At 43.6% G+C, this 26,538-nt stretch overlaps 1 protein-coding gene across 20 annotated transcripts in view; it reads left to right on the top strand.

Annotated features, from left to right (window-relative positions):
- The window catches only part of SVIL (supervillin), a 171,999-nt gene that overhangs the window by 72,484 nt on the left and 72,977 nt on the right, over positions 1-26,538 (top strand). For 14 of the 20 annotated variants that reach the window (XM_074405191.1, XM_074405172.1, XM_074405187.1 and 11 more), the window contains exons 4-7: positions 4,326-4,383; positions 4,501-4,652; positions 7,593-8,259; positions 24,386-24,466. In XM_074405191.1, coding sequence (XP_074261292.1) covers positions 4,326-4,383; positions 4,501-4,652; positions 7,593-8,259; positions 24,386-24,466 — 958 coding nt within the window. The remainder of the gene's footprint in view (positions 1-4,325; positions 4,384-4,500; positions 4,653-7,592; positions 8,260-24,385; positions 24,467-26,538) is intronic. The other 6 variants (XM_074405190.1, XM_074405189.1, XM_074405182.1 and 3 more) reach the window with 1 other exon arrangement.

Genomic DNA, 26,538 nt, shown 5'->3' with positions numbered 1-26,538 from the left:
CCAGATAACTTTTTGTATTTTTAGTAGAGACAGGGTTTCACTGTGTTAGCGAGGATGGTCTCCATCTGTTGACATTGTGATCCATCCCCCTCGGCCTCCCAAAGTGCTGGGATTACAGGTGTGAGTCACCACACCTGGCCACAGAATATCTTTTAAATTTTCTGTAAGTCTGGAATTACACAAAACTTTTATGAAGTTTTGAAAGAACAGGAACCTTTAAGATTATCAATCAGAAGGTAACTTCGGCAGAACTGTAGGCAGGCTTTATAAATAAAACAACAGAGTTACAACATAGATTCCCACAGCAACAGTGACTTTTATCCATGATGTTTTTAGTATTGGCTTTACGCTAATAATACAAAAACATGTTTATATGATTGATAGTAATATAAAATAAAACATGGTTTATGTAACAATATAATATAAAATGTATAATATAAACCATGTTATATATATATATATATATATATATATATATATATTTCTTTTTTTTTTTTTTTTTTTGAGACAGAATGATGCTCTGTCACCCAAGCTGGAGTGCAGTGGCATCATCTTGTCTCACTGCAACCTCTGTCTCCTGGGTTCAAGCAATTCTCCTGCCTCAGCCTCCCGAGTAGCTGTGATTACACACGCATGCCCACTACGCCAGGCTAATTTTTTTGTATTTTTAGTAGAGATGGGATTTCATCATGTTGGCCAGGTTGGTCTCAAACTCCTGACCTCAAGCAATCCACCTGCCTCAGCCTCCTAAAATGCTGGGATTACAGTCATAAGCCATGATGCTTGGCTATTATTAATAATAATATAAAGCAAATATGTAATATAATACACATTAATTACACATGAATTATATTACATGTTTGTATAGACTTGGGGAAAAGAGACAAAACTCAAAATGTCTCTCTGTTGCTTCTCTTTGTCTTGTGCGTCATTTCTTATAATCCCATTTTTGTAGGAATGAGACATATCTTGGTAATTGAAAATATATTTGCTAGGACGAATAGACTGAGAGGTCATTAATTGTTTGCTGGAGAGATTTCTTTATTTTCCTTTAAAAATTCACCATAGGTTTTCACTAAGAATTAGTAAGCTCATCAGTATATTGAAAGTATAGTTTTATTTTATGACCTCGTTTAATTCCTCAGTGAAACGATCAGAGAGGACCCTATGTTGACGGATTCTAGTTTCCAGGAGCAGTAGACTTGGCATAGCTTCGCGTTGAATCTGGGCTTGACTGAAGAGGGTGCAGTGCTGGACTAGTGGCGTCTGTACTGTGTAACCGAGGGCCTGAGTGTCTAAGGCACAGGCTGTGTATTTGAAATTCTAGGACCAGGGGAATCAGTGATTCTCAGTGGTTCTCAATCTAGGACAGTCCCTAAGGGGCTTTAGAAATATGTGACATTTTTGTGTTACAACAATTGGGGGTGATTTAGCATTTCTAGAAGAACCTGGGACATTCAAAATCTGTGGCGCAGAGTTCGCAACAAAGCCACTTCCCACTCAGAAGCCATTAGTGCCCCCATAGTGATCTGTGAGCTCTCCAAAGCAAGCTTCCTGAGCCCATGACCCTGACGAGGTGCGTCTGCGTGCCTGCTACATCCTATCCTGAGAATTTCTCGTCTTATGTGCAGAAGCGGATGGCTATCAGAGGGCAGTGTTCCTTGGTGGGCAGTAGGAAAGCCTACTTTTTCTGTGTGTGGGGAGCTAGCACACTCTCCCAATTAGATCTCTTCTTCTGGAACAGGGGAAATAGAGAATAGCAGGAAGCAACACGTTGCTTTGCTTTTTCCATATACTGTGGTAATCTTTCTGAAAAATCCCTTTAGTTGCATTTCTATAGAAAAATTGTAAAATTAATTAAAATTTGGATGAAATGAAAGTGACTTTCAACAGTCTCTGATTAGAACCAAAAAAAAGCCTGTCTTCACTTTTTCCAATGGAAGGTCCATGACACTCTCTATATTAATGGCTTTGATATTTACCCAGTTGAAATAATGTTGGGGGAGAAGAAGGGAGTGTCAGGCCAGGCATGGTGGCTCACGCCTGCCATCCAGCACTTTGGGAGGCTGAGGTGGGTAGATCCCTTGAGCCCAGGAGTTCAAGACCATCCTGGAGTACATAAAATACAAAAAGCTAGCCAGGTGTGGTGGCACGTGCCCCTAATCCCAGCTACTCATGAGGCTGAGTTGGGAGGATCACTTGAGTCTGGAGGTTAAGGCTGTAGTGAGTCAAGATCGTGCCTCTATACGCCAGCCTGGGTGAGAGAATGAGACCCTGCCTAAAAAACGAAGAGGGGTGTAGAAAGAAAAGGAGAGGAAAGGAGAGGAAAAGACAGGAAGGGGAGGGGAGAGGTGATTATGCCACTCAGGATGCTATTAATATTTTCTATTTTTCAGTTATGTGTTTGAGGCATGGGTTCAAGCCATACCTTTTAGGTACCCTTGGAATTTGGTTTTGATACCTTCTTGAGTGGTCATTTGAAAAATACGGCTCCACTCTCCTCTTTGGGGTTTAAATAACTAATTAAAAACCTTTGTTTTTCTCATCCTTGAAAATATTTTCAAAATATGCCCTACCAGCTATTAAAGTTTTATCACCATAATCTCACCAGGGCTAATTTGTTTATAGGGAAGCTGTCGTTACTGGTCAAGCCTCCTCTCACAAGACTGTGTGGCAGGTGCACCTTTCTCATTATACCCCTCTCTTCTAAATAAGAGCATAATTAGAATGAGGACTTTTCTGCCTCCAGCTACTCTGGTTCCTGGGGAGGCCAACGGAGAGATCTTTTTGAAGTCAGAGGGAGAGAGGTTTTGCTTTTTTGAAGCCAGCTACCTTAACAAGTTCAACTAAAGTTTTAAGGTGGCTATCACTTAAAAGTCAACAAAGAAAAAACAAGGCTTCTATCTCTGAACACAAAGGGCAGTAAAGCTATGTGTGTGTGTGTGTGTGTATGCATGTATTTGTGTGTGCACGCGCACGTGGATGTGTGTAGTTTTGACTCATTACTAAAAATTACCACTTTGAGAAAAGAAAACGGAAATTGAAGCACTTGAAAATCAAATTCCTTTGAGTTTCTCCTTTGACTCAGCCTTTCAAAACTTTTCATTGGCCCTGGCCCCGGGGCTGCCTAGCCACCCGCCTCACTTACTCCCACCCCATTCTGAGTCCTTCATAGGACTCACTCAGATGAGCCCTTATGAATTTAAGCTATTGAGGAGGAGGCAAAAAGAGAGACTTTTATTCTCCATGAACTGTGGCCATTTCTCCAAAGAAACAGTTGTCTGGCATCTCAGTGATATCCTTGTAGTCAGTATCATGTGAGAACCTCCCAACCTCAGCACAACCTTTGTTCTCTTTCTCCAATGCTGCCAGAAACATTGGGGTAACTGCCTTACCCCTCATCTACCTCAATTATAGCAAGGCAACATTGTTAACATTTCCTTCCAGTGAAAGCCTGTGCAGGGAGGCGGAGGACCTGTGTTTATCTAAAGTGTAGCTAATTGAAGCGGCCACTTTAGGCTCTGCTGGAAACAAAATCAGATAATTACAGCCATTTACAGATTCCCAGAGAGGGTGGTGGAGGAGTGGCCATGAGTTCATGCTTGTAGCTTGCTGATGGCCCTGTGGGGTTCACGGTTCTAGTCTCTATTTCTGTAAATGATTTCCATAATAGAGGCTTAGAATACTTTGTTAAACCAAACGAAGTTAGAAACAGTTATTGAGATTTCTGCCTAAAATACTTTCCTAGAAAGATCTTGCTAGTCAGTTCTCCCTTGATTCCCCTAGATGAAAGAACTTTCTCCCTTACCCTGTATAATTCTACTTCTTTACCAACCTATATATGTGACATTTACATGAGTCACATACACAGATGTTGCAATGTATATACAATGAAACATTCTATTTAAATTATTTTAATGTATGTAATTTTAAATATATTACATATTTACTTCATATTAAACAGCATGCTGAATGAGCATGACTTAGCTTTGCCTTAGTAACTCAGTCATTTTTATGGGCATCAAATATTCAACTTGACCGTAGAGGAGGATGATACATCCGTGTGTGTGTGTGTGTGTGTGTGTGTGTGCGCGCGTGCACACGCGTGCGTGTGCGTGCACGTGCACACTCTTACTCATTTGACATCTGCCTCTCCTACCAGAAAACAGTCTCCATGAAAGCAGGAACTTGGTCAGTTTTGCATATCCCTGTTACATAGGAACCAAGAACTGAAATTTTCTGTTCAATAAACATGTTGCGTGGTGAATAAAATGAGTGCCAGACTACTAAATACTACAATTTGTTCTTTTTTGGTTTTCTTTTAGTTGCAGAATTAAGACAAATCTTTGAACCAAAGAAAAAAGAATTCTTAGAAATGAAAAGGTAAGATCTTTATAGTATGGCGTTAGGAAGTAGAAGAGAGCTTGGCAAAGCAGTATTTCATTTTCCTTTGGACTCCATCGCTGTTGTTCACTCTGCCTCTTTTGGTGTATTTCACAGAAAAGAAAGAATTGCCAGGCGCCTGGAAGGAATTGAAAATGACACCCAGCCCATCCTCTTGCAGAGCTGCACAGGGTTAGTAACTCACCGCCTGCTGGAGGAAGACACCCCTCGATACATGCGAGCCAGCGACCCTGCCAGCCCCCACATCGGTGAGCGGGGAGCTGGGTGGCCCATTTTCCAGCATGCTGCCTGGCTTGTTACACGTTGCCTTTTCCACCCAGTGGTGTCAAGACATGAGATATTCCACAAAAGTGAACTGTGTTGATATTATTTTTTGTAACACAAGGTTCCACTCTGTCATACAGGCTGGAATGTAGGAGTGTGATCACAGCTCACTGCAGCCTTGACTCCTGGACTCAAGCTCAGGCGTTCTCCAGCCCCAGCCTCCTGAGTAGCTGGGACTACAGGCTTACACTACCATACCTGGCTAATTTTTAAAAACTTTTTTGTAGAGACAAAGTCTCACTATGTTGCCCAGGCTAGTCTCTAACTTCTGGCTTTTAGTGATTGTCTCACCTTGGTCTTCCAACATGCTGAAAATACAGGTGTGAGCCAATTGACTTGGCCTAATTTTTTGTTAAATGTATTTGTTTTTTGTTTATTTTCATTTCAGTTTATTTTTTAGAGACAGAGTCTCACTCTGTCACCTAAACTGGAGTGCAGCAGCCTGATCACAGCTCACTGAAACCTCAACCTCCCAGGCTCAAATGATTCTCCCACCCCAGTCTCCCAAGTAGCTGGAACTACCAACATGTGCCACCATCCCCAGCTATCAAATGTATTTGTTAAACACAGCAACAACATGTATGTCATCTCTGCCCCGCCTCACGGATGAGGCCTTCCAGTGTCACAGCTGTATGAAATGATTCCTCTCGCACATCATTGGGTAACTGAGGACCAGTCATTTTCCTCCCTAGACTGGGACCCTCACCGGTAGTCACTGTGGCTTTCTGCACTGTCAGGGCCCAGCACAGGATCCCTGCTCTGAGACAGGGGCCTCTCACTGTCCTCACCCAGCACAGAGAGCAGCTGCTCTCAGCAGGGAGCGTTAGAGGCAAAGCTGCACCTTGCATGATGACAGTTCTGACTCTGGAGATGCAACAAAACATTCTATTTAAGTTATTTTAATGCAGGTAATTTTAAGTACGTTGCATATTTATTCCATCTTAAACAGTCTGTTGAGTGCGCATGATTCAGCTTTTCCCTCATCACTCAGTCATTGTCATTATCAAATATTCCATTTGACCTTAGGAGCGGAGAATGTACACAGGGCCATTCTTCCCACCATAGTCCCTGGCTTCTGACGCTCTGTGCTGCTGCTTTTTATTTAATTATTTTTTTTATTTTATTTATTTTTGAGATGGAGTTTCACTCTTGTTGCCCACACTGGAGTGCAATGGCGTGATCTTGGCTCACTGCAGCCTCTGCCTCCTGGGTTCAAGCAATTCTCCTGCCTCAGCCTACTGAGTAGCTAGGATTACAGGCGCATGCCACCACACTCAGCTACTTTTTTTGTATTTTTAATAGAGGTGAGGTTTCACCATGTTGGCCAGGCTGGTCTCGAACTCCTGACCTCCAGGGATCCACCAGCCTCCCAAAATGCTAGGATTACAGGCATGAGCCACAGCACCCAGTCATGCTGCTGTTTTTTACAACTGGTGTTTTCTAGTTTCTTGTTCAGAGAGAGCTGTTGATCCCACTTTATGATGTTATCAGTTTGCTTATTTCTACAGTTTCCAATCTCTGGTGACCAGAAAGCTAGAAAACTGGGATATTTTAAAATCACATGCAGTTATTTTTAAAAAGGCTGGGCATGGTGGCTTACACCACCAGTCCCAGCACTTTGGGAGGTTGAGGCAGGAGGATAGCTTGAGCTCAGGAGTGCAAGATTAGCCTGGACAGCTAGACTCCATCTCTTAAAAAGTAATTACATGCATGAAATATCAATACATAGATCAGAGTCCCAAAATATATAGCCAGAAATAAACCCTAATGTATATGAAATGGTAATCTGTGTAGTAAATGATAGTTTAAACATCACATAGTAGTGAGAAAAGGAGTCATTATTTAATAAACTTGTAATGAAAAACATGGGTTCATCAGAGGGTGGGGAGAGGCATATTCCTCTTCTCATTTCATACCACCCTCTAAAATTAGTTCCAGTCACCCACCTGTTTAATTTAAAGAAAATAATAGAAAAGATATATGAATATTTAATTCAGGTACAACGGAAAAGTCTGTACAGGAAGGGTTAAGGTAATAATGGAATGCCTGTTAGACTGTTAAGACCCTTAAAAATGATGTCTTCAGCCAGGCTTGGAGGCTCACACCTGTAATCCCAGCACTTTGGGAGGCCGGGGTGGGCAGATCACAAGGTCAGGAGTTCAAGACCAGCCTGGCCAATATGGTGAAACCCCATTTCTACTAAAAATACAAAAATTAGCTAGGCGTGGTGGCACACACCTGTAGTTCCAGCTACTTGGGAGGCTGAGGCAGGAGAAATTCTCCTGCTTGAACCCAGGAGGCAGAGGTTGCAGTGAGCTGAGATCATGCCACTGTACTTCAGCCTGGGTGACAGAGCAAAACTCTGTAAAAAAGAAAAGCCTGGTGAATATTGGTATGGGCCATATTGTTATGGTTGCTCTCAGATCCCGGGAAACCAGTATCCATCACTTGTTCAATGACAGCAGCTCAGTTGTCTGCTGTCTTTCCCAGAGGACTCTGAATTTATCCTGTGGCCTCCCCCTGTGAAATCCTAAACTCCACAAAAAAGGGTAAATCGGTAAGGGGAAATAATCAGTGAACAAGGACTGAGACGCTCTCGGGAGTGAGGGAGTGCGCTGAAGTTAAAGCCAGGCCTTGGGTTGCAGAATGTGCACCATTCACAGCCTTTGTAGATTTCACTTCCGATCTCAGACTTCTTCAGCAGCCCAGGTCAGTCACTTTAGGTGAAGACACCTTGGTGAGAAACTGGTTCTTCCCAGCATGGGCACCCAGGTGTGTGCTGTGTACAGTAGAGTGTGTCTCTCTGTGTGTAAATACGTGTCTACTTGAAATCTGTACCTTTTGTCCATGTGACCTCCTTGTAGGCCGATCAAATGAAGAGGAAGAAACTTCTGATTCTCCTCTAGAAAAGCAAGCTCGATCTAAATACTGCACAGAAACCTCCGGCGTCCACAGTGACTCACCCTATGGTTCCAGTACCATGGACACCCACAGTCTGGAGTCCAAAGCGGAAAGAATCGCAAGGTACAAAGCAGAAAGAAGACGACAGCTGGCAGAGAAATACGGACTGACTCTGGATCCCGAAGCCGACTCAGAGTATGTATCCCGCTATCCCAAGTCCAGGAAGGAGCCTGATGCTGTCGAGAAGCGGGGAGGAAAGAGTGAAAGACAGGAGGAGTCAAGCAGGGATGTGAGTTCTCCATACCCCGGGACAGAGACGATGGGGCTCAGGACCTGTGCAGGTGAATCCAAGGACTATACCCTCCACGGGGGTGACAGCGCTTCCGACCAGGAGGTGCTGCTGAACATAGAAAACCAAAGACAAGATCAAGAGCTGAGTGCCACCCGGCAGGACCACGACCTGCCCCCAGCCGCCGAGAGTTCCTTGACCTTCTCTTTCTCTGGGCGAGAATCCTCCTTCACGGAAGTGCCACGGTCTCCAAAGCACGCGCACAGCTCCTCCCTGCAGCAGGCAGCCTCCCGGAGCCCCTCCTTTGGTGACCCACAGCTACCCCCTGAGGCCCGATCCAGGTAAGCATCCAGCCCATGCTAACCACCCTGAACACAGGAGAATACCTTCCTTTTGCCTCTCTGTGTGATAGGGTTTGAGTATTCTTAGCATCCTGTGGAGGTCAAGGCTCATCGGAGAAATATCATGGTATATGATTCTTCTTTTTTTTTTTTTTGGAGACAAGATCCACTCTGTTGCCCAGGCTGGAACACAGTGGTGCCATCACAGCTCACTGCAGCCTTGAACTCCTGGGCTCAAGCAGTCCTCCCGCCTAAGCCTCTTAAGTAGCTGGGAGAACAGGCACATGCCACCATGCCCAGCTAAGTTTTACATATTTTTCTGTAGAGACAGGGTATCGCTATGTTGCCCAGGCTGATCTTGAATTCCTGGCCACAAGAGATTCTCCTGTTCAACCTCCCAACACGCTGGGATTACAGGGATGAGCCACCACACCTGGCCTAAGATTCTTACATTTCCACAGGTTCTACCAAAGCAGGAAGCCTGGTGTTCTTTTGTTTCTTACGTTCTTTTCAAAAACAAACTGAATGGGTGTCCTGGTCAGAATTCCATGGATGCTTCACTTCAGGACCCCTCTTACAGGTTTCTCACCTGCCTTTCATAGTACATCTTTTCGCGGGTTTTCTGTAATCATATCTGAGACCAAGGATTGTTAGTGATTGCTTTTGTTGCTGAGATTAGAATCACAGAGCAGCAGAAGCACCACTAACCTATCGAAGCGTCTCAGCACAGGGCACAGGCGTACAACTGCAATGTACACGGAATAGAACTAGAATGCTTAGTTCTGTAAGTATAGCACACACTAGGACACAGGCGTGTGTGAGAACCCTGCATTATAAAGATCAGCCATTAGACAAACCACTGTGTAAAAGGATCCACTCAACATAAGAGCCGCTCCCGTTTGGAGAAATTAAAAAAGGTACGAAATCAGAAAGTCAGATGCCGGAAAAGAATATGTGTTTATTCCCAGATTTATATTTTAAAAGTGTGATGACCATTTTTAAAAATGTAATTTACTTAACTGTCCTGCTTAAAGCTTTGGGGTAAGTGTCTAAGTGGATCTTAAGGATATTTTTCAGTTCAAACAACCAATAGCTTCCCAGGTGAACTGAGAAGGGATGAGAATCTAAGGTCAGGCAGATTCATTCTGAAAGGAGAAGACAGACATGTGCGAAACACGCCTATTTGTTTCCCTCTGGGACAGAGGGGCGCACCTGGCTCGTCTCTAAGTGGCAGTAACACATCTGAAGCAGATCCCTGTGGTATTGAAATTTATTTATTTATTTTTATTTTTTGAGGCGGAGTTTCGCTCTTGTTGCCCAGGCGGGACTGAGTGCAATGGCGCAGTCTTGGCTCACCACAACCTCTGCCTCCCAGGTTCAGGAGTTCCAGCAACGCTCCTACCTCAGCCTCCCAAGCAGCTGGGATTACAGGCATGTGCCACCACATCTGGCTAATTTTGTATTTTTAGTAGAGACGGGGTTTCTCCATGTTGGTCAGGCTGGTCTCGAACTTCTGGCCTCAGGTGACCCACCCACCTGAGCCTCCCAAAGTGCTGGGATTACAGGCATGAGTCACCACACCTGGCTGGTATTGAAATTTATTAAGCCGAAGACCTGTCACTGCATACTTGAGCACCCAGACTAAAATATTTAGAGAGATCAGCTTCCAAGACAATGAAATACTGTAGATCCCAAGGATGTATTCTGAGGATCTTTGTTCAGCCTTTAGCTTTAGCTACTGGAATATAGCGACTATGAGTTACTGTGTCATTTTTTTTAAATGAAGGTCTTTTGTTTGGGGAATTTGCATTTCATCATAGAAACTATGTTCCTGGATTAGTTACTCTCTACCAAAGGAAGTCCTTCGTGTATTTTTTTTGCGGAGGCCAAAGAACCTAACAGACTCCACTTTAGAAAGAATATTAGAGATATATAACTACACTGGTTTAAAAGAAATGAGGGATCTAATTTCAGATTGCCACATGTTGGCAGCTGTTGAAGTTCTTATCACAGTGCCTGAGTTAGTTACCTACATCACACATAATAGATTCTCAATAAGATTTTAAATCAGTTATAATAGTAATTAAGACTTTGTTAAGCATTCCAGGTAAAAAGACAGGATACTTCATATTTTGTGTTGAGTTAAAAATCTTAATATTCAAAAGTGTGTAAACTTGTCTTAAGACCTAGACAAAAGCATTTTTGACATATTTATTCCTGTAACAAAATAAAGCCACTTCTTCATAAGTTATTTTGAAGATGCATATTACCTAGAAGTTTTCATAAGCCAAGTTTTAGCTTCATAGCACTTTAGTTTCATGAAAAAGATTTAAAAGGATTAAGAAATTATAAAGGACTTCTAGAAGAAACGCAAGTCTTATTTTCTAAGCCATTTAAGGTATACAATTCTATGATTCATAGGCAAAGAAACACAAATTAGTTTATATATTTAGTAGGAAAATACCTAAGAGATATTTACATGAAGAGGGATGGAAAATGTGTGACAAACTTGACATTTAGAAAAATTAAGATTTATGGCCAGGGCGGTGGTTCAAGCCTCTAATCCTAGCACTTGGAAGGCTGAGGTGGGTGGAACACAAAGTCAAGGGATCGAGACCATCCTGGTCAACATGGTGAAACCCCATCTCTACTAAAAATACACAAATTAGCTGGGCGTGATGGTGCACGCCTGTAGTCCCAGCCTTTTGGGAGGCTGAGGCAGGAGAATTGGTTGAACCCAGGAGGGGGAGGTTGCGGTGAGCTGAGATTGTGCCATTGCAGTCTAGCCTGGGTAACAAGAGCGAAACTCCATCTCAAAAATAGATATATATAAGATTTACATTGTAATGACAGCACTTATTCAGCTTGTGAAAATGGATTTACAATGGACAAAATTCTGCTTAGACATTCTTTATCTAGAGCCAGGAAATTCAAGTTTTAGAAAGTCATTATCTGACTCCTATTTAGGAAGAAGCAAGATGAACCAAAAAAAAAAAAAAAAAATTCGTTGTAACCTAAAACAGTAACGGAGGAGACCTCTTCGGTTACCTAAATAACAGTTTGTGAAAACAATAATGTCATCTGATACGGAAACGTGTAACTGAAAACTTTACAATTAACAAGGGAAGAAAAAAGTATCCGTAAATAATTTTTAATGCTGTGGTTTTCTGCGGATTTTTTTTCTGCCACTAAAATGGAATAGTTTTCTCACTGCTACACTCTCTTATAATCTAGCTCTGCCAGACTTTCTGGCTGTTAAATCTCTGAATCCACTCATTCCCATTTAATAATTTTATTTTGTGCTTGCTAGGCTGTTTTATTATTTACATATGAATATACCATCAAAAGACCACCAATAGTGTCCTAAATGTTCAAATGTGAGCCCCATCTCCAATGCTCGGTCTTTGAATGTGCTCACGTGCACTAACACCTGTACACACCTGTGCTGTACACAGAATAATCATAGAATCTTTTTTTTTTTTTTTTGAGATGGAGTCTCGCTCTGTTGCCCAGGCTGGAGTGCAATGGTGCAGTCTTGGCTCATTGCAACCTCCGCCTCTGGGGTTCAAGTGATTCTCCTGCCTCAGCCTCCCGAGTAGCTGGGATTATACGGGCCCACCACGACGCCCAGCTAATTTTTGTATTTTTAGTAGAGACGGGGTTTCACCATGTTGGTCAGGCTGGTCTGGAGCTCCTGACCTCGTGATCCACCCACCTCGACCTCCCAAAGTTGAGGTAAGATTACAGGCATGAGCTACCACCCCTGGCCAGTAATCATTTATTTTTATAGTTCACTATACTGTACTCTTTAAGCATTATAGGCAAAATAATAGTCGTTAGAACCATATTTAGGTGAGTAATGGATTGATTTTACAGTCTTTAGTATTCAGATTATATGATAAAGAAGATTTTTTAAAAATTAGTTAATCGATTAGTTGACATTATAGGATCTTTAGCTTAGAAATTCTGTTAGATGCCCAGGAATTCAGATGAACACATTGTTCTGAAGAAAACTAAGAATGTACATAGTAACAAAATAGGGTTAAGTAGAGAATAGTAAGACACATTGGCCCCATCTCCCCAACCCTTCCAAACCTGTAAACTTGGAATTTCAGAAATGGTATTTGCTGGAGGGGTGGTGTTACTGATAACGAACCATTCTTTGTTAATTCTACCGGTGAATTTTAGAATGAAATCCAAAGGGATTCTGGTCCTACGGATTATTCAAATTTTTAAACATCTGAGCTTCTGCTCCTACTAGAAATTCCAAATCCAGAGCTCTTGTTGAATTTGCTACTTTGTACATCTCGTGTATCTATATAAAGGAAATGCACTTTGTTACTTTTATGAAGAAACTCACTGTTTCCAGTCCTGCTGCTGCCTTTGCATCTGGCTGGCACTCTCTGTTCTCAGGGAACTACATGACTGGCAAAGGGAGTGAAATGGAAGGTAAACCTCATTTTTTAGTGATGACCCACTCTAGAAAACCCGTTTGTTAGCTGTGTTTGTCATTTCTCTACTGCAGCCCCTCACCACTCCTTTCTCCCTAACAAATTGTATCCTTGGTGGTCGGAACACAATATGGAAGTTACATGCAGAGCTGAGGCTGACATTGGACCCCTGGGAGAGTTGCCATTGGTGGATGATGGTTTGAGCAGGGTTCTCTGTGGACACCAGAGAGCCAAGGATCAACTCAGGAAATAGAGCAGGGCACTCTCTGGAATGCAGCTTCTGTAACACCTTGACATGGTGCAGACTGAGCCACTAAGAAAGGAAGGGGCTTGTGCTAGGCACTTGGAGTTTATTTCTGATTGCATTTGCTCATCACCCAATGAAAAGTTTCAACTAGACTCTTGGCTCAGTGGTCTGTTTCGATGCACTGAGAGCATCCACACTCCCATGTCCAGTAGCAGGCAGGTTTTCTGACACAGGCTGTGGGATTCAGGACAGCACATCATGGAGAAACATACATCTCGGGAGCCACTCTCTAAAGAAAAGACCTCTAGGTCCTCCTCCCAGCTTGTTCTGTTGCTGGAATGGAATTGGCTTCATCTTTCAGTCCCTGCACCCCTAAACACCTGTGTTCCCTGCCATACTCCAGAATCGCCGCTATTAAAATAGATGGGTAAGTCATTCCCTTTTTTCATTTCATTCTATTCTTATTGGCAAGTGAAAATTCTTGTTCTGTTGTTGTTGTTGTTGCTGCTGCTGCTGCTGCTGCCGCACAGGCTGGAATGCAGTGGCACAATCCCACTGCAGCTTGACTTCCTGGGCTCAAGTGATCCTCCTGCCTCAGCCTCCTGAGTAGTTGGGACTTAACAGGCACACGCCACTACGCCCGGCTAATTTTTATATTTTTTGGTAGAGATGGGATTTCACGATATTGCCCAGGCTGGTCTCGAACATCTGGCCTCAAGTGATCCACCCGCCTTGGCCTCCCAAAGTGCTGGAACTACACGGGTGAGCCACCAGCCTGGCAGACAATTTCTATTCATTGGATTAAATATATCTCCCCAAACCTTAGCTGCTCTGTACACTAGCTAAAAACTCAAAGGTGTGCAAGATTTTAAACGCAAAATTTTGTCCTTGAGCCTGTGTTCTTGCAAATTTTACACCTGCGCATATCTGCAGAACAGTGATTAGCAGTTTTCCAAACAAGCAAGTTTTAGTAAATTAAGTGTTAATTTTAATGAGATTCAGAAGTTAATAGCCATTCTTAATGTTTTATAATTAGAAGCTGTTATATAATTAGAGCCGGACACCCACATGGTGAAACTAATTTTACTGTGCTGGATTTGACTTCACTTTGGTAACAAGAGGCACGTTTTAGTCTGTAGACTCTTGGGAGTTGCAGGAAGTTAAAATGTGTTATTATATACTGTTATATACTTAGGATACAACCCAAGGGCAACCCCTGGCCTTTATGAAAACTTGGGGTGAGTTATTTCCTGACAATATAATTCTCTGCCAGCCAGTTGCTGCATTAACACAGTTCTGATACACCTGAAGTCACCTCCTTGTTCTGGTCCCCAGTAACCCTGTAAGTATCTCCCCTTGTAGATGATCTCTGCCCTGTGAAGAGCTGGCTCACCCCAAGATTCCACAAAATAAATTGTCTGTTTGTTTATGAGAATAAGACTTTTTAAGCACCATATGTGACACATGCATATAAACTGTTTCTACAGTGCCCCTGACCGTTTTTTCTAAACTCTCTAACTTGTAAAGGACAAAACCCACAAACTCCTTGTTTGACAATGATGAAAAATAGCACTGACATAGGAATCTCAGACTCTTAGAAACAAGTAATCCTAGAGATTATTTAGTTTAAAAACCCAGTTAATACATGGAAAAAACTAAAGATTTTAAAAGTTACTTGATCGAGACCACAGACTTTCTTTGACAAAACTGAGACCGTCTATTCGTGCACGTTCTCTGCAACCATCAGAACTCTCCGCTGCACGCCACTCTCCATTTATGTCAGGGCTGTTTTTCATCATCGTGGAAGGAGAGTTTGCTGGGTTTTGTCTTTTTTTGTTTGTTTGTTTTGAAATGGAGTCTCACTGTGTCGCCCAGGCTAAGAGTGCAGTGGTGCAATCTCAGCTCACTGCAGCCTCTGCTTCCCAGGTTCAAGTGATTCTCCTGCCTTGGCCTCCTGAGTAGCTGAAACTACGGGTGAGCACCACCATACCCAGTTAATTTTTTGTACTTTTAGTAGAGACACAGTTTCACCATGTTAGCCAGGGTGGTCTCGATCTCCTGACCTTGTAATCCGTCCACCTCGACCTCCCAAAGTGCTGGGATTACAGTTGTGAGCCACTGCACCTGGCCTTGAAGGTTAGAGATTCTAGGAAAAAAGATTAGAGCAGTGTAGAAACATATATATAGAAACATCCATACTTATAGATTTGCATAAGGCACTTAAAGCCTTTTCAAAAAAGAAAATGAAAAACTTTTAGTCTAGTATGATTCAAACTCACTGGGCATTCTTCCATGTATCCATACCTCATTGCTGCTGATTCGGCGGTTAACGTCAGCTCTCAGGTAGTCCAGCTAATCACTCAAGAAAAATATGTTGAGCCTCCTGTGTGCCAGGCACTGTGCTCCTGGTAGGACAGATACGTTTTGTTTTGAGTATAGAAATAACTACCACACTGTGGGGTAAACATGGTTCTCCAGGCCAAGGTTGGGTGACGTGGGAGTACCACGGATGGGGAATTAACTCTTCCCCTTGGGGAAGTGGACTAAGTCCTTAAGGATATGGTGGGTGTGCTAGAAATGGAGGGGAGGCTGCCCCAGGCAGGAAGGCACAGACATCCAACATGGACCTGGAAGGACGAGGATGGGAGGACGTGGAGAGCCAGCTGAGGACAATCACGGAGCACCTCAGATGACATAATCCGGGGTTTGGCCTTTGCCGTGTGGACAGTGGGAGGTGCCTGGAGGATTTTAAAGCAAGGATGATTGATCATGAATTTGGAAGTTCTGCTCCGGAGGTGTGCGGAGGATTGGTCTGAAGAATAATCCTTTCCCATCAGGGAGGCCCATTAAGTGGTTGTAGTTACCCAGGTCTGAGATAATGAGGGCTCCAGTTCCAGTTGGGGCTTTGTCGTTAACCTGACCCTATCTGGCATTTCTTTTTTTTTTTTTTTCACTTTTATTTTTATTTTTATTTTTTAGATGGACTCTTGTTCTGTTGCCCAGGCTGGAGTGCAGTGTTGCGATCTTGGCTTACTGCAACCTCCGCCTCCCGGGTTTAAGTGATTTTCCTGCCTCAGCCTCAAAGTAGCTGGGATTACAGGTGCCTGCCACCATGCCCAGCTAATTTTTTTCTTTTCTTTTTTCTTTTTTTTTAGTAGTAGAGACGAGGTTTCACCATGTTGGTCAGGCTGGTTTCAAACTCCTGACCTCAGGTGATCCACCCGTCTTGGCTTGCAAAGTGCTGGGATTATAGGCATGAGCCACCACGCCCAGCCTTGGCATTTTTTTCAATAGTCTGGGAGATATTAATAGTAGGGGTGATCAGATTTCTAGAGGAGGGATTGTAAATAAATTTGATGACTAAAAGAGAGGAAAGAGGAGAGAGATGGAGGGGGAAGAGAGGTAAGAAGGAGGGGAGTGAGAGAGAGAACAGGGTCATGTAGTCAAGAGAGCATATGTACCTGGAACAATGGTTAGAAACTAACAAGATGAAATTTAATAAAGTCCTGTATTTAAAGGGAAAAACATCAGTGCACAAGTTCAATATTGGGGAAACCTGATTTAACAGCAGTTCATGGGTTTTAGTTGACAGCAAGTTCTTTAGATGACTGCCAAAGTGATTAGTCCAATCTCGGAGACATTAATGAAAGCGAGTCCCAACAGCAGAGGTAGGCAGCGGTCTCCCTGCGTCTTGCAGTGGCCAGATTACATCTGAGTATCTCTAATAGGGCCGCTGACAAATTCATCCAGAAAAGGGTCCATCTTCCCATCTGCCCTGCTTTCCTGTCCTTTCCAGGTTTTTATTTTATTTTATTTTGTAACTTCTCTCTGTCTTAACCCATTTATGCCTGAGGTTGCAATTTTTTTAATTTTTGCAATCAGACCTTGGCAATGATCTTGACCAGCAGGATATAAATAACTCCCACATGCTTAGTGTTCCACTAATGGGCTAATAGAAACTGGGATCATTTTTGGAATCACTTCCACTTTCTGTGGTGTTTAGACCCTGCACCAGTCTGCTCTCATGATCAGACTGTGAGTTTCCCAGAGACAGAGCTGGAGCTTGGCTCAGCTTGGCATAGGGAGGGAGCCCTGATGTTATCAGTTTGGCTTCTGGGTTGCTGATGACTGTACTGGAAGAGAAAAGAGGAGAAGGAGGTCATGAGCCAAATGAGGAGTCCCATAGATGCCACTTCACAGACACTTATGTCGTAGGAAGGATATTCAAATGCCCAGCACCTAATGGGTACAAGAAATAGAATGAGACCTACTATGTGATAGCACAACAGTGTGATTATAGTCAATAATAATTATGCATTTTAAAATAACTAAAAGTATAATTCAATTGTTTGTGACACAAAGGATAAATACTTGAGGGGATGGATACCCCATTCTCCATGATGTGATTCTTACGCATTGACTGCCTGTAGCAAAACATGTCACGTACCCTATAAATATATACATGTCCTATGTACCCACAGAAATTAAAAAAAAAAAAATTCAAGCACTCTAGATCATGGCTGTCAAACCCAGAAGAGGATGTTGCCAATTTGATCAGGATTCCTCTGGACATGGCACTGTGGTTTTGGTATTAAGCCCTTCTGTTAGTCTGGTAGGGATGATTGCAGTGATAGCAGTACTTGAATTAAAGCCTTAAGAGAAGAGTAAATACCTTGCCTTCACTATTTTAATGTCTCCTTCTCTGCAACTGGCCATATCCAACAATTCCAAGTGACCTAGCAAATCATTTTTGAATGAATGTTCTGCTGTTTTTGTTTGCTTAAAATGTCACCAAACTGTAACAATGCTGTTTGAAATAGCCAGTGTGCAAACTGTTTATCGTTGCACAGCCTATGAGACACTTGCACCCGAGTGTAAATCATGTACCGTTTCCTTCATTGAGAAAATCATTCTGTGAAGAAAACGTCAGCTGATCTACACAGCAGGCTCAGCGCTGTTGTTAATTTCCCTATGGTGTGGACTTTTATCTAATCATGGACTGGGACACCGGTCAGCGGAACACTCTGAGCAGTGCTTGTTTATACAACAGGGCGGTTTCTGCTTTATCTGGGACTGGGGCTCTTGTATGCAGTCTTGAGTCAGGCTGCTCATAAATATTATTAAACAGTAAATGGGAATCGTGATAAGTGAGCAGAAAATCATCGGCTGCTTGTGGAGCCTTGTGAGCTCAGTCCACAGCCCCGAAAGGCTGCTGCTAGTCTAGTCTCATGATGAAATCTGTCAGGTCCCTGATTACCTTATTCTAGGAGTGGTGGTTCAAGTCAGGAGATGAGGGGATGCCAGTCCAGCCTCGCACCTCCCTCAGATTCCGGCATTTTCTGACAGTTGTGCTGTCTCACATACCTCCTGCCTCCCTCCTTTCTGGGCTGCAGTTTCAGCATTTGGACCTTTGGCACTGAGATGAGCTCAGAGGGAGACTGAAAGTAACTGGTTATCTCACATGTTTACCTTGCTTCTGCTCTCAGAAAATGCTACGTTTTCATTACTCAGGAAGTCCTTACTCTATAACCTAATACTGATGTATTTTTTTAATGAGACACAATTTACATCAAATGCACAGATTTTAAAGATGCAACTTGGTGAGTTTGCGTAAATGTGTAACCATTACCCCAGTTAGGAGAGAAAACATTTCCATCATCCTTTGTGCCTCTGTCCCCCAGAACTGATTCTTGACTCTACATGCAAAGCCTGCTGTAGCCTCACAGTATCCTGTTCTCATCTCATTATGAGGTATACAGCAAATCTCCCACTGTTAATTTTTTTTTTTTTGAGACAGAATCTTGCTCTGTTGCCCAAGCTGGAATATAGTGGCTCTATCTCGGCTCACTGCAACCTCTGCCTCCCGGGTCCCAGCAATTCTCCTGCCTCAGTGTCCCAAGTAGCTGGGACTACACGCACATGCCACCATGCCCAGCTAATTTTTGTATTTTTAGTAGAGATGGGGTTTCACCATGTTGGCCAGGCTGGTCTTGAACTCCTGACCTCGTGATTGGCTCACTGCCTTCCAAAGTTCTGGGATTACAGGTGAGAGCCACAGTGCCTGGCCTCCACTGTTAATTTCTTAACCAAGCCTTGTTTATCAAAAATAATTAAGCATAACATTAAGGAACCCTTCATGAAATAATGTCACAGAAGATTACAAGAAAAAAAGAGAAAATAAAAATAAAGAGAAAAATAATCACCATAATTCAGATGTGATCTTTTTTTTTTTTTACTCATTTTTTTAAAAAACTCACTTGCTATTTTATTACCCCTCCAAAACAATTCCCTCTGGGCCCCAGAAGTAAATTTTGCACTTTGATGGAATGATATATTTTAAAATCTGAGTTGGGGCATCCCTTGGCCAACCCCCTCAGTATTATAATCAGGCTGTGCTGCTCCAAGGTGGAAAACTCAGTCCACAACCTTCCACTGCCTGACTCCTTTGATTTTATATTGTTCATTAGAGAAACAAAGGAAGAAGGTAATTGGGTTCTGCGGAATTCATGAGTAATCGAGTAATTCTGCTGATGGTGGAACCGGCACTAGAGAGAGCTCCACATCCTGTTGGGAGCGGGGGGTGGGGGGTGGCAGTGTCTGTGACCAGGAAGTTTTTAGTGTCTTCCTTGCTTAACCTTAGAGCCGGTGAACTCTGGCACCCCAACCTCATTCTTACCTGTTCAAGCCAAGGAAGCAACCATTTTTTAGGATGTGGAAGCCTGTCGCTCTGGAAGGCTGGAAGGTAAGGCTGGCGGGGTCCCGGTGCACTGGGTCCAAGCCCCACCCTTTTGTTACCAGCCGTGTGATTGTGGGCAGTTCATGTCCTTTTTCCCTTGCACCTCGAGGTCTGCATCTGTCAAACGGGATGAGAAGACCTCACAGAGTTGCTGTGGAGATTATCCTTCACCAGCTCGTTCCATGAGCATCTGAGAGACCTGCTGTTCACCATTCGTGGTTCTGAGTGGCGAGGAGATGAATATGAACAAAGCCTCTCTCTCTAGAGGCTGACACATCCTAGTGAAAAGAGAGGGCTGCCACGGAGGGGGTGGGTGGTCAGGATGACAATGGCAAGACCACAGATCCGGGAGGGGCTCAGAGTCACCGCTCGCGCGTGGGCTTTGGGTTTTGTGCTACTTGATATGCGGAGCCATAGGAGGGTTTCAACAAGAGGAATGACCCAGCTGCTTTACATTTCAAAACACTGCTCTGGCTGCCAAGCTGGAGATAGACTTTAGCAGGGCCAGGATGAAAACAGGTAGAATAATGAGGTCATCTTGGTAATGTGGGTGAGAGGCGGTGGTGGCTTGAACTAGAATGACAGCAGCATGGGTGGAGGAAAGAGGTTCTATTTTGAAGGTAACCAGGAGAACTTGCTGATGAGGTAAGGTGTGGTGTTCGAAAGAAACAGAGGAGTCAAAAGCAAGTCCCAGTTTTTGGCCAAGGCAACTCGAAGCAGGGATTTGCCGTAGGGAAGACTCCAGTCCAAGCTGGGACAGAGGGAAGTTGAGAGTTCATTTTCTGGGCATGTACATTTAAGACGTCTATTAGATACCATGTGGAAATGTCAGGAGTGCCCTGGGGCTCTGTGTCGTCGGGGTGAGGAGGGGAACTCAGCTAAGAAGGCTGGTGGGGTCGGTGGGAGATGGCAGAGGAGAGTAACACGAAGTGTTGATGCGGCTGCACGACTCAAGTGGCCACAGCGCCCAGGACAGCCTGTGCTGTGGGCGTCCGATTCAGGCCTCGTCTCATCCCTCTCTCTTTTCCGTGTCAGATGGCAGATAACCTCGCCCAAATACGTACCATAGCCAACCTCAGGGATCCTGAAAGCCTTACTTGGAGACATACTTTTCTAGATCACTCCATTTTAAATGTGCTAAAGACAAACTTAGGCCCTTCTGGTAAGACCGGACTCGTCCTGCTTAAAATCGCATGACTTCTGAACTGGGTCTCCGCAGGTATCGTGTCTTCAGAACATAAAAACAGAAATTCCTAAACTTTCAGTGCTGTGTTGACCTATGAAGAAGGAAGAAAATAAGAAGACAAGCATTTAAAAAGGCTTATTATGTTCTAGACATGAGGCCTTCACATACACTCATTGGTTATTTACTTACTTATGTTTTAGAGGCTGAGTCTCACTCTGTCTCCCCGGCTGGAGTGTAGTGGTATGATCATAGCTCACTGCACCCTCAAACTCCTGGACTCAAAGGATCCTCCTGCTTCCGCCTCCTGAGCAGCTGGGTCTACAGACAGGTGCCACCATGCTTGACTAATTTTTTAATTTTTTTATAGAGACAGGGTCTCACTATGTCGCCCAGACTGGCTCAGACTCCTGGCCTCAAGGGATCCTCCCGCCTCAGCCTCCAAAAGGGTTAGAACTACTGGAGGCATGAGCCACCATACCTGGCCTATTTGTTTCTTATTACATACATTTGTATTTATTTTACAGAAAATGTTCCTCAACTTAGAATGCGGCCACATCCCAATAAGTCCGTTACAACTTGAAAATTGCAAGTCAGAAAGTAAAGGAAACATTAAGTAAAAAATGCACTTGACAACAGAGTCTCGCTGCTGTTGCCCGGGCTGGAGTGCAATGGCGCGATCTCGGCTCACTGTAACCTCTGCCTCATGGGTTCCAGCAACTTCTTGCCTCAGCCTCCTGAGTAGCTGAGATTACAGGCGCCTGCCGTTGTGCCTAGCTAATTTTTTGTATTTGTAGTAGAGACGGGTTTCACCTTGTTGGCCAGGCTGGTCTTGAACTCCTGACCTCAGGTGATCCACCCACCTCAGCCTACCTTAGATATACTCAGAATACTCACATTATCTTGGATTTGGACAAAACCATCTGACCACGCAGCACACTGTGGAGATGGGTCATTCCTCTCATGGCTGCATGGCTTGTGGCAATCTGGGAGGCGCGGCTCACTGCCTCTGCGAAGCATCTCAGGGGAGCATCGCACCACACACTACCAGCCCAGGAGAAGAACAGAATTCACCATTCCATGCACAGGCTCTCCTGAATCCCTATGGCTTTCGCAACATCTTAAATGTTGCCAGAATCTTACATTGAGCCATTATAAGTCGGGGACTATCTGTCTGTATAGTCAGGCTTTGAGTATTCAGCACCCTGGTGCTAGTTCCTTGGTTTTTGGCTGGTTCCATATCTCCGATGTAATAAGTAAACGGAGCCCAGCAAGTCCCCTGTGTTTGTGTAGGATTTCCATTTTATAAATGCTGACCCAACATTCTTACGCAAGCCCCGGATGGAGTTTGGAAGTGTGATACTGACCAAGTTTTATTCTTGTCGATGAAGGTTACATTCAGAAAGTTGTATTTCACTTCGTTTACAGAGCCCTCTATTATGCAGAAAGCATTTAGCCTAAACATAACCCCGTGGAGCCGGCAGATTCGTTATAGGAACCCAATGTCATTTCCAACAACGGGCATCTGCTGGCTCCTCTTCCCCTCTGGGCACTGGATGGAGCTGTGCGGCCTTCGTTCCTGGCTGTGGGCCATGTGCCAAACTCTTCCTATCAAGTAAAAGTTGAGAAAGTGGACCCTTTATAGTTGGAAATGAAATGACTTTACATACATCTTAACTTTTTATTTGCTGTGGGCAAAATGGATGTGATGCAGAGGTTTGGGAGGTGGGTGATAGTTTTAGGAGTAGCAAGGCTGGAGGATCTTACTGGAGAAACAGATCAGTCCAAGCCTACACCGAGACAGTTCAGTTGTCACAGCAAGACAGACAACGGTGGTGCCGGGTACCTGCCTGTCCCCTCAAACCAGAACTCAAACCAAAATGATTTTAGAAATGTAAGTGGAATATAACTCTTGTTTTCTTTTAGAAATTGCTTTTTGAGCTTCACTGTTTTTCTAGCCTGGTATTGAAAAATTCTTGCAGATAGGCTCATAAAGTTTTGAGCTGGTAAACATTGTAACTAGCCTGTAAAATTTCCTTTTTTCCTTTCTGCATAGTAAGTGGAGACAGAGCAGTAATCTGAGTGTTCCTCCTGTGACTTGCTTTATGTTGTTAAAACAAGGTCGCCCTTACCCATAACGTTTCTCTGAAGTACCTTTAGCCTGGCGTAATTACTCGGTCACTTTCTGCTTGGAGTCATACTCAATCATGTGTTCAGGAATGAATGTGTGGACTGTATATTACCTTGCCTACCTGCGGTATAAGGTTTTTAATGGCTATATTGATTTCTGATTCATTTTTGTCCTTCCTTAGCTCATTACTTGCCCATACTAGGAGCTCAATAAATATCAGTAGAATGGACCTGAATTAGTGCTTGTACCTCTTGTGTTGATCACGTTATTCAGTGATAATTATAAAAGGAAAACGTATAATAGCAACTAAAAGTGTGATTTCATTGAGTTTTTTAAAATTCTATTTTTATTTATTTTAATTGTCCTCTTTATTTGAAATGTGTTGTTTTACATGGATGCGATTTTTAAGTTAGGCTATTTTCCGATGTGCTACAACAAGACTTATGGAAATTAAATTACCTTTTACTTTTAGTCAACTACATACAAGAGAATTGCCTGGTGTTTGTGGGCAGAGCGCTCCTTTAATGGGCTCCTTTTTTTGTTTATTCTTTTGAGACAGTCTCTCTGTTGTTGCCCAGGCTGGAGTGCAATGGCACAATCTCAGCTCACTGCAACCTCCACCTCCAGGGTTCCAGCAATTTCTTGCCTCAGCCCCCTGAGTAGCTGAGATTACAGGCGACTGCCACCACGCCTGGCTAAGTAGAGATGGGGTTTCGCCATGTTGGTCAGGCTGGTCTTGAACCCCTGACCTGAGGTGATCCACCCACCCAGGCCTCCCAAACTGCTGGGATTACAGGTGTGAGCCACTGTGCCCGGCCAATAGACTCCTTTCTAATACTTTAAAATTACTTGGGAAAACATATGATTTGGTGGCTTTACATACATTTATTTTTACCTCTTGATTTGAGTAGAGAGCCACATGTCCTGGAAATTCCATGAAGTGAATAAAAACTCTATAGCAAAAATGTGCTTATACATTTTCAAAAGCCAGGATTATTCTTTTTTTTTTCCTATAATATTTCTATTCATTTTTTAAGTTTTGCTTTAGGTTCCTGGGTACATGTACAGGTTTGGGGTTATATAAGTAAACTGCATGTCACGAGGGTTTGGGGTATGAAATATTTCGTCACCCAGGTACTAAGCACAGCACCCAGCAGGTATTCTTTCGCTCCTCGCCCTCCTGCCTCTCTCCTCCCTCAGGCGGACCCTTGTGTCTGCTGCTCTCTCTTTGCGACCTTATGTACTTCATGTTTATCCCGTACTTATAAGTGAGGATTATTCTTAATAAAAATCAGCCTTTAGGTTTTAAGTTATAAGCTCTGTGTATATGCTGACATTTTAATAGAGATGATCTGGTTTTGTTTTTTGTACACAATAGTACAGGGAAACCCAAACATGAGTGGTTTCTCCAGAAAGATTCCGAAGGGGACACACCTTCACTTATCAACTGGCCTTCCAGGTACCCGCACGCTGGCCCTCCGGGGCCTGTGTTCACGAGTGCTGCTGCTTCCTGCCGTGCCGTTCCACACATCAGCTAACGCCCGCTCTCCTCTTGCCCTCTTTAATCCCAGTGCACTTGCAAATCACGTGGAAGTTACTTTCTGATCATTTGCTTTTCTCCTCCACGTGCCCTGATCCGTGCTAATAGTATCTCTCCTCCCTCCTCTTCTTCCCTCTTTCTTGATTGACAAGCCTTTCACTTCACCTCTTGCTTTTCTCTTCTCACCAACTCACCTAGGACTGGCCAGTGAGGGGCGGTGGGAGCACCCAGCCGGGCCCTGGGCTGCTCTCCTGAGCTGGACTCCCCAGGCCAGGTCCCTTCTGCTCAGCTCCCTGCTGCTCCCAGCCCTTCCTGCCTCCTTGTTTCATATCTCCTCATCTCTAGACCAGTACTTAATTTTCAATGGTTAATTTAGGTCATGTGGTTTTAAAAGCAAACAAAACCCCCTATCCTTTCATTTTTAAGACTGGGGGCAGGGAGAGGCGGAAGGAGTCAGAATGAGTAAGTCATGCAAGGACAAAGCTCCCCACACAGTTTCTAACAGTCACTTTGTTCTCCGCTGAGGACAACATTCAGATTGTCTGTGATCATAAGCGCGCATTCCGCAGGAGAACTGGAACCGCACTCCAGTCTCCTTTTGATTAACAAAGGTTTTAAGTGAAAACCGCCAATACTGGCTCGTCCCTGGAAAAAATAGCAACTCAGAATGTTTTCTTTTCCTGAGTTGTCGTTAGTCACTACCTATATATGTCCGTCTGTGTGGATTTTCCTTTAATGATGCATGTATGGATACTCCACGTCTTATGTTAAAAATATATAGGAGGTTGGGTGTGGTGTCTCACGCCTGTAATCTCAGCACTTTGGGAGGCTGAGGCAGGCAGATCATGAGGTCAGGAGATCAAGACCATCCTGGCTAACACGGTGAAACCCGATCTCTACTAAAAATACAAAAATTAGCCAGGCGTGGTAGCACGTGTCTATAGTCCCAAGTACTCGGGAGGCTGAGGCAAGAGAACCGCTTGAACACGGGAGGCGGAGGTTGCAGTTAGCTGAGATCGCACCACTGCAGTCCAGCCTGGGCCACAGAGTGAGACTCTATCTTAAAAATATGTGTATATATATATATATATATATATATATATATATATATATATATGTAAGTAAAGGTTCTGCATTCTTCTTCCCCCAAGAAATCCCTTTTCCTACTCTAAAAGCACTCTTCAAAGCTTAGCCCTAATCAGTGTTCCATTCTCAAGTAGTTGGAATTTTTATCTCCTCTTTCACCATATGGTAAAAATAAGAACCAGTTAACACTATTCAATATTTACTTTCTGCTAAGCACTAAGTCATGTGCTTTGCAAATGTCACATTACATTATGTCACTATTATTTCCCATTTAAAAGGTAAAGCGGCTGAGGCTTCCTAAGGACAGGTGAGTTGCCCAACACCACACAGCTGGACCTGGCCGAGCAGGATCTGAGCACAGGTTCCCACCCCACAGCCAGAGCTCTTGTTTACTTTGTTTTGCGGTGATGGAAAAAGGTCTGTAGCTTTTGAAAAGGGTGTCAGTTTTGCTCTCAGATAATTTGAATTACTCTAGAAACAACTAGAGCAATCTCTCTTTCTTAGTTTATTTTATTTTGTGTTTTAGGACAGAGTCTATCTTTATTTCCCAGGAGGAGTGCAGTGGTACAATCATAGCTCACTGCAGCCTCAAACTCCTGGATTCAAGTGGTCCTCCTGCCTCAGTCTCCCAAGTGGCTGGGACTTCAGGCACAAGCCACTGCACCTAGCTATTGTTTTACTTTTGTAGAGACAATATCTCACTATGTTGCCCAAACTGCTCTCCAACTCCTGGCCTCAAATGATCCTCCTGCCCAGATTTCCCAAAAGGTTGGGATTACAGGAATGAGCCAAATAACAGCAGGATAAGGGGACGATGGTGGGAAATGTTTACTTCATTAATTCTTTCAGCAAATATCTTGTCTCTAACATTCTTTTGGTGCTAGAATTATTCATAATGATGCCCA

The sequence above is a fragment of the Saimiri boliviensis genome, chromosome 8 (assembly GCF_048565385.1).
Source record: "Saimiri boliviensis isolate mSaiBol1 chromosome 8, mSaiBol1.pri, whole genome shotgun sequence".
In the NCBI taxonomy this organism is placed as follows: Eukaryota; Metazoa; Chordata; class Mammalia; order Primates; family Cebidae; genus Saimiri; species Saimiri boliviensis.
Note: the sequence above shows the minus strand (reverse complement) of the source record. Positions and strands in the feature narration are given on the sequence as shown.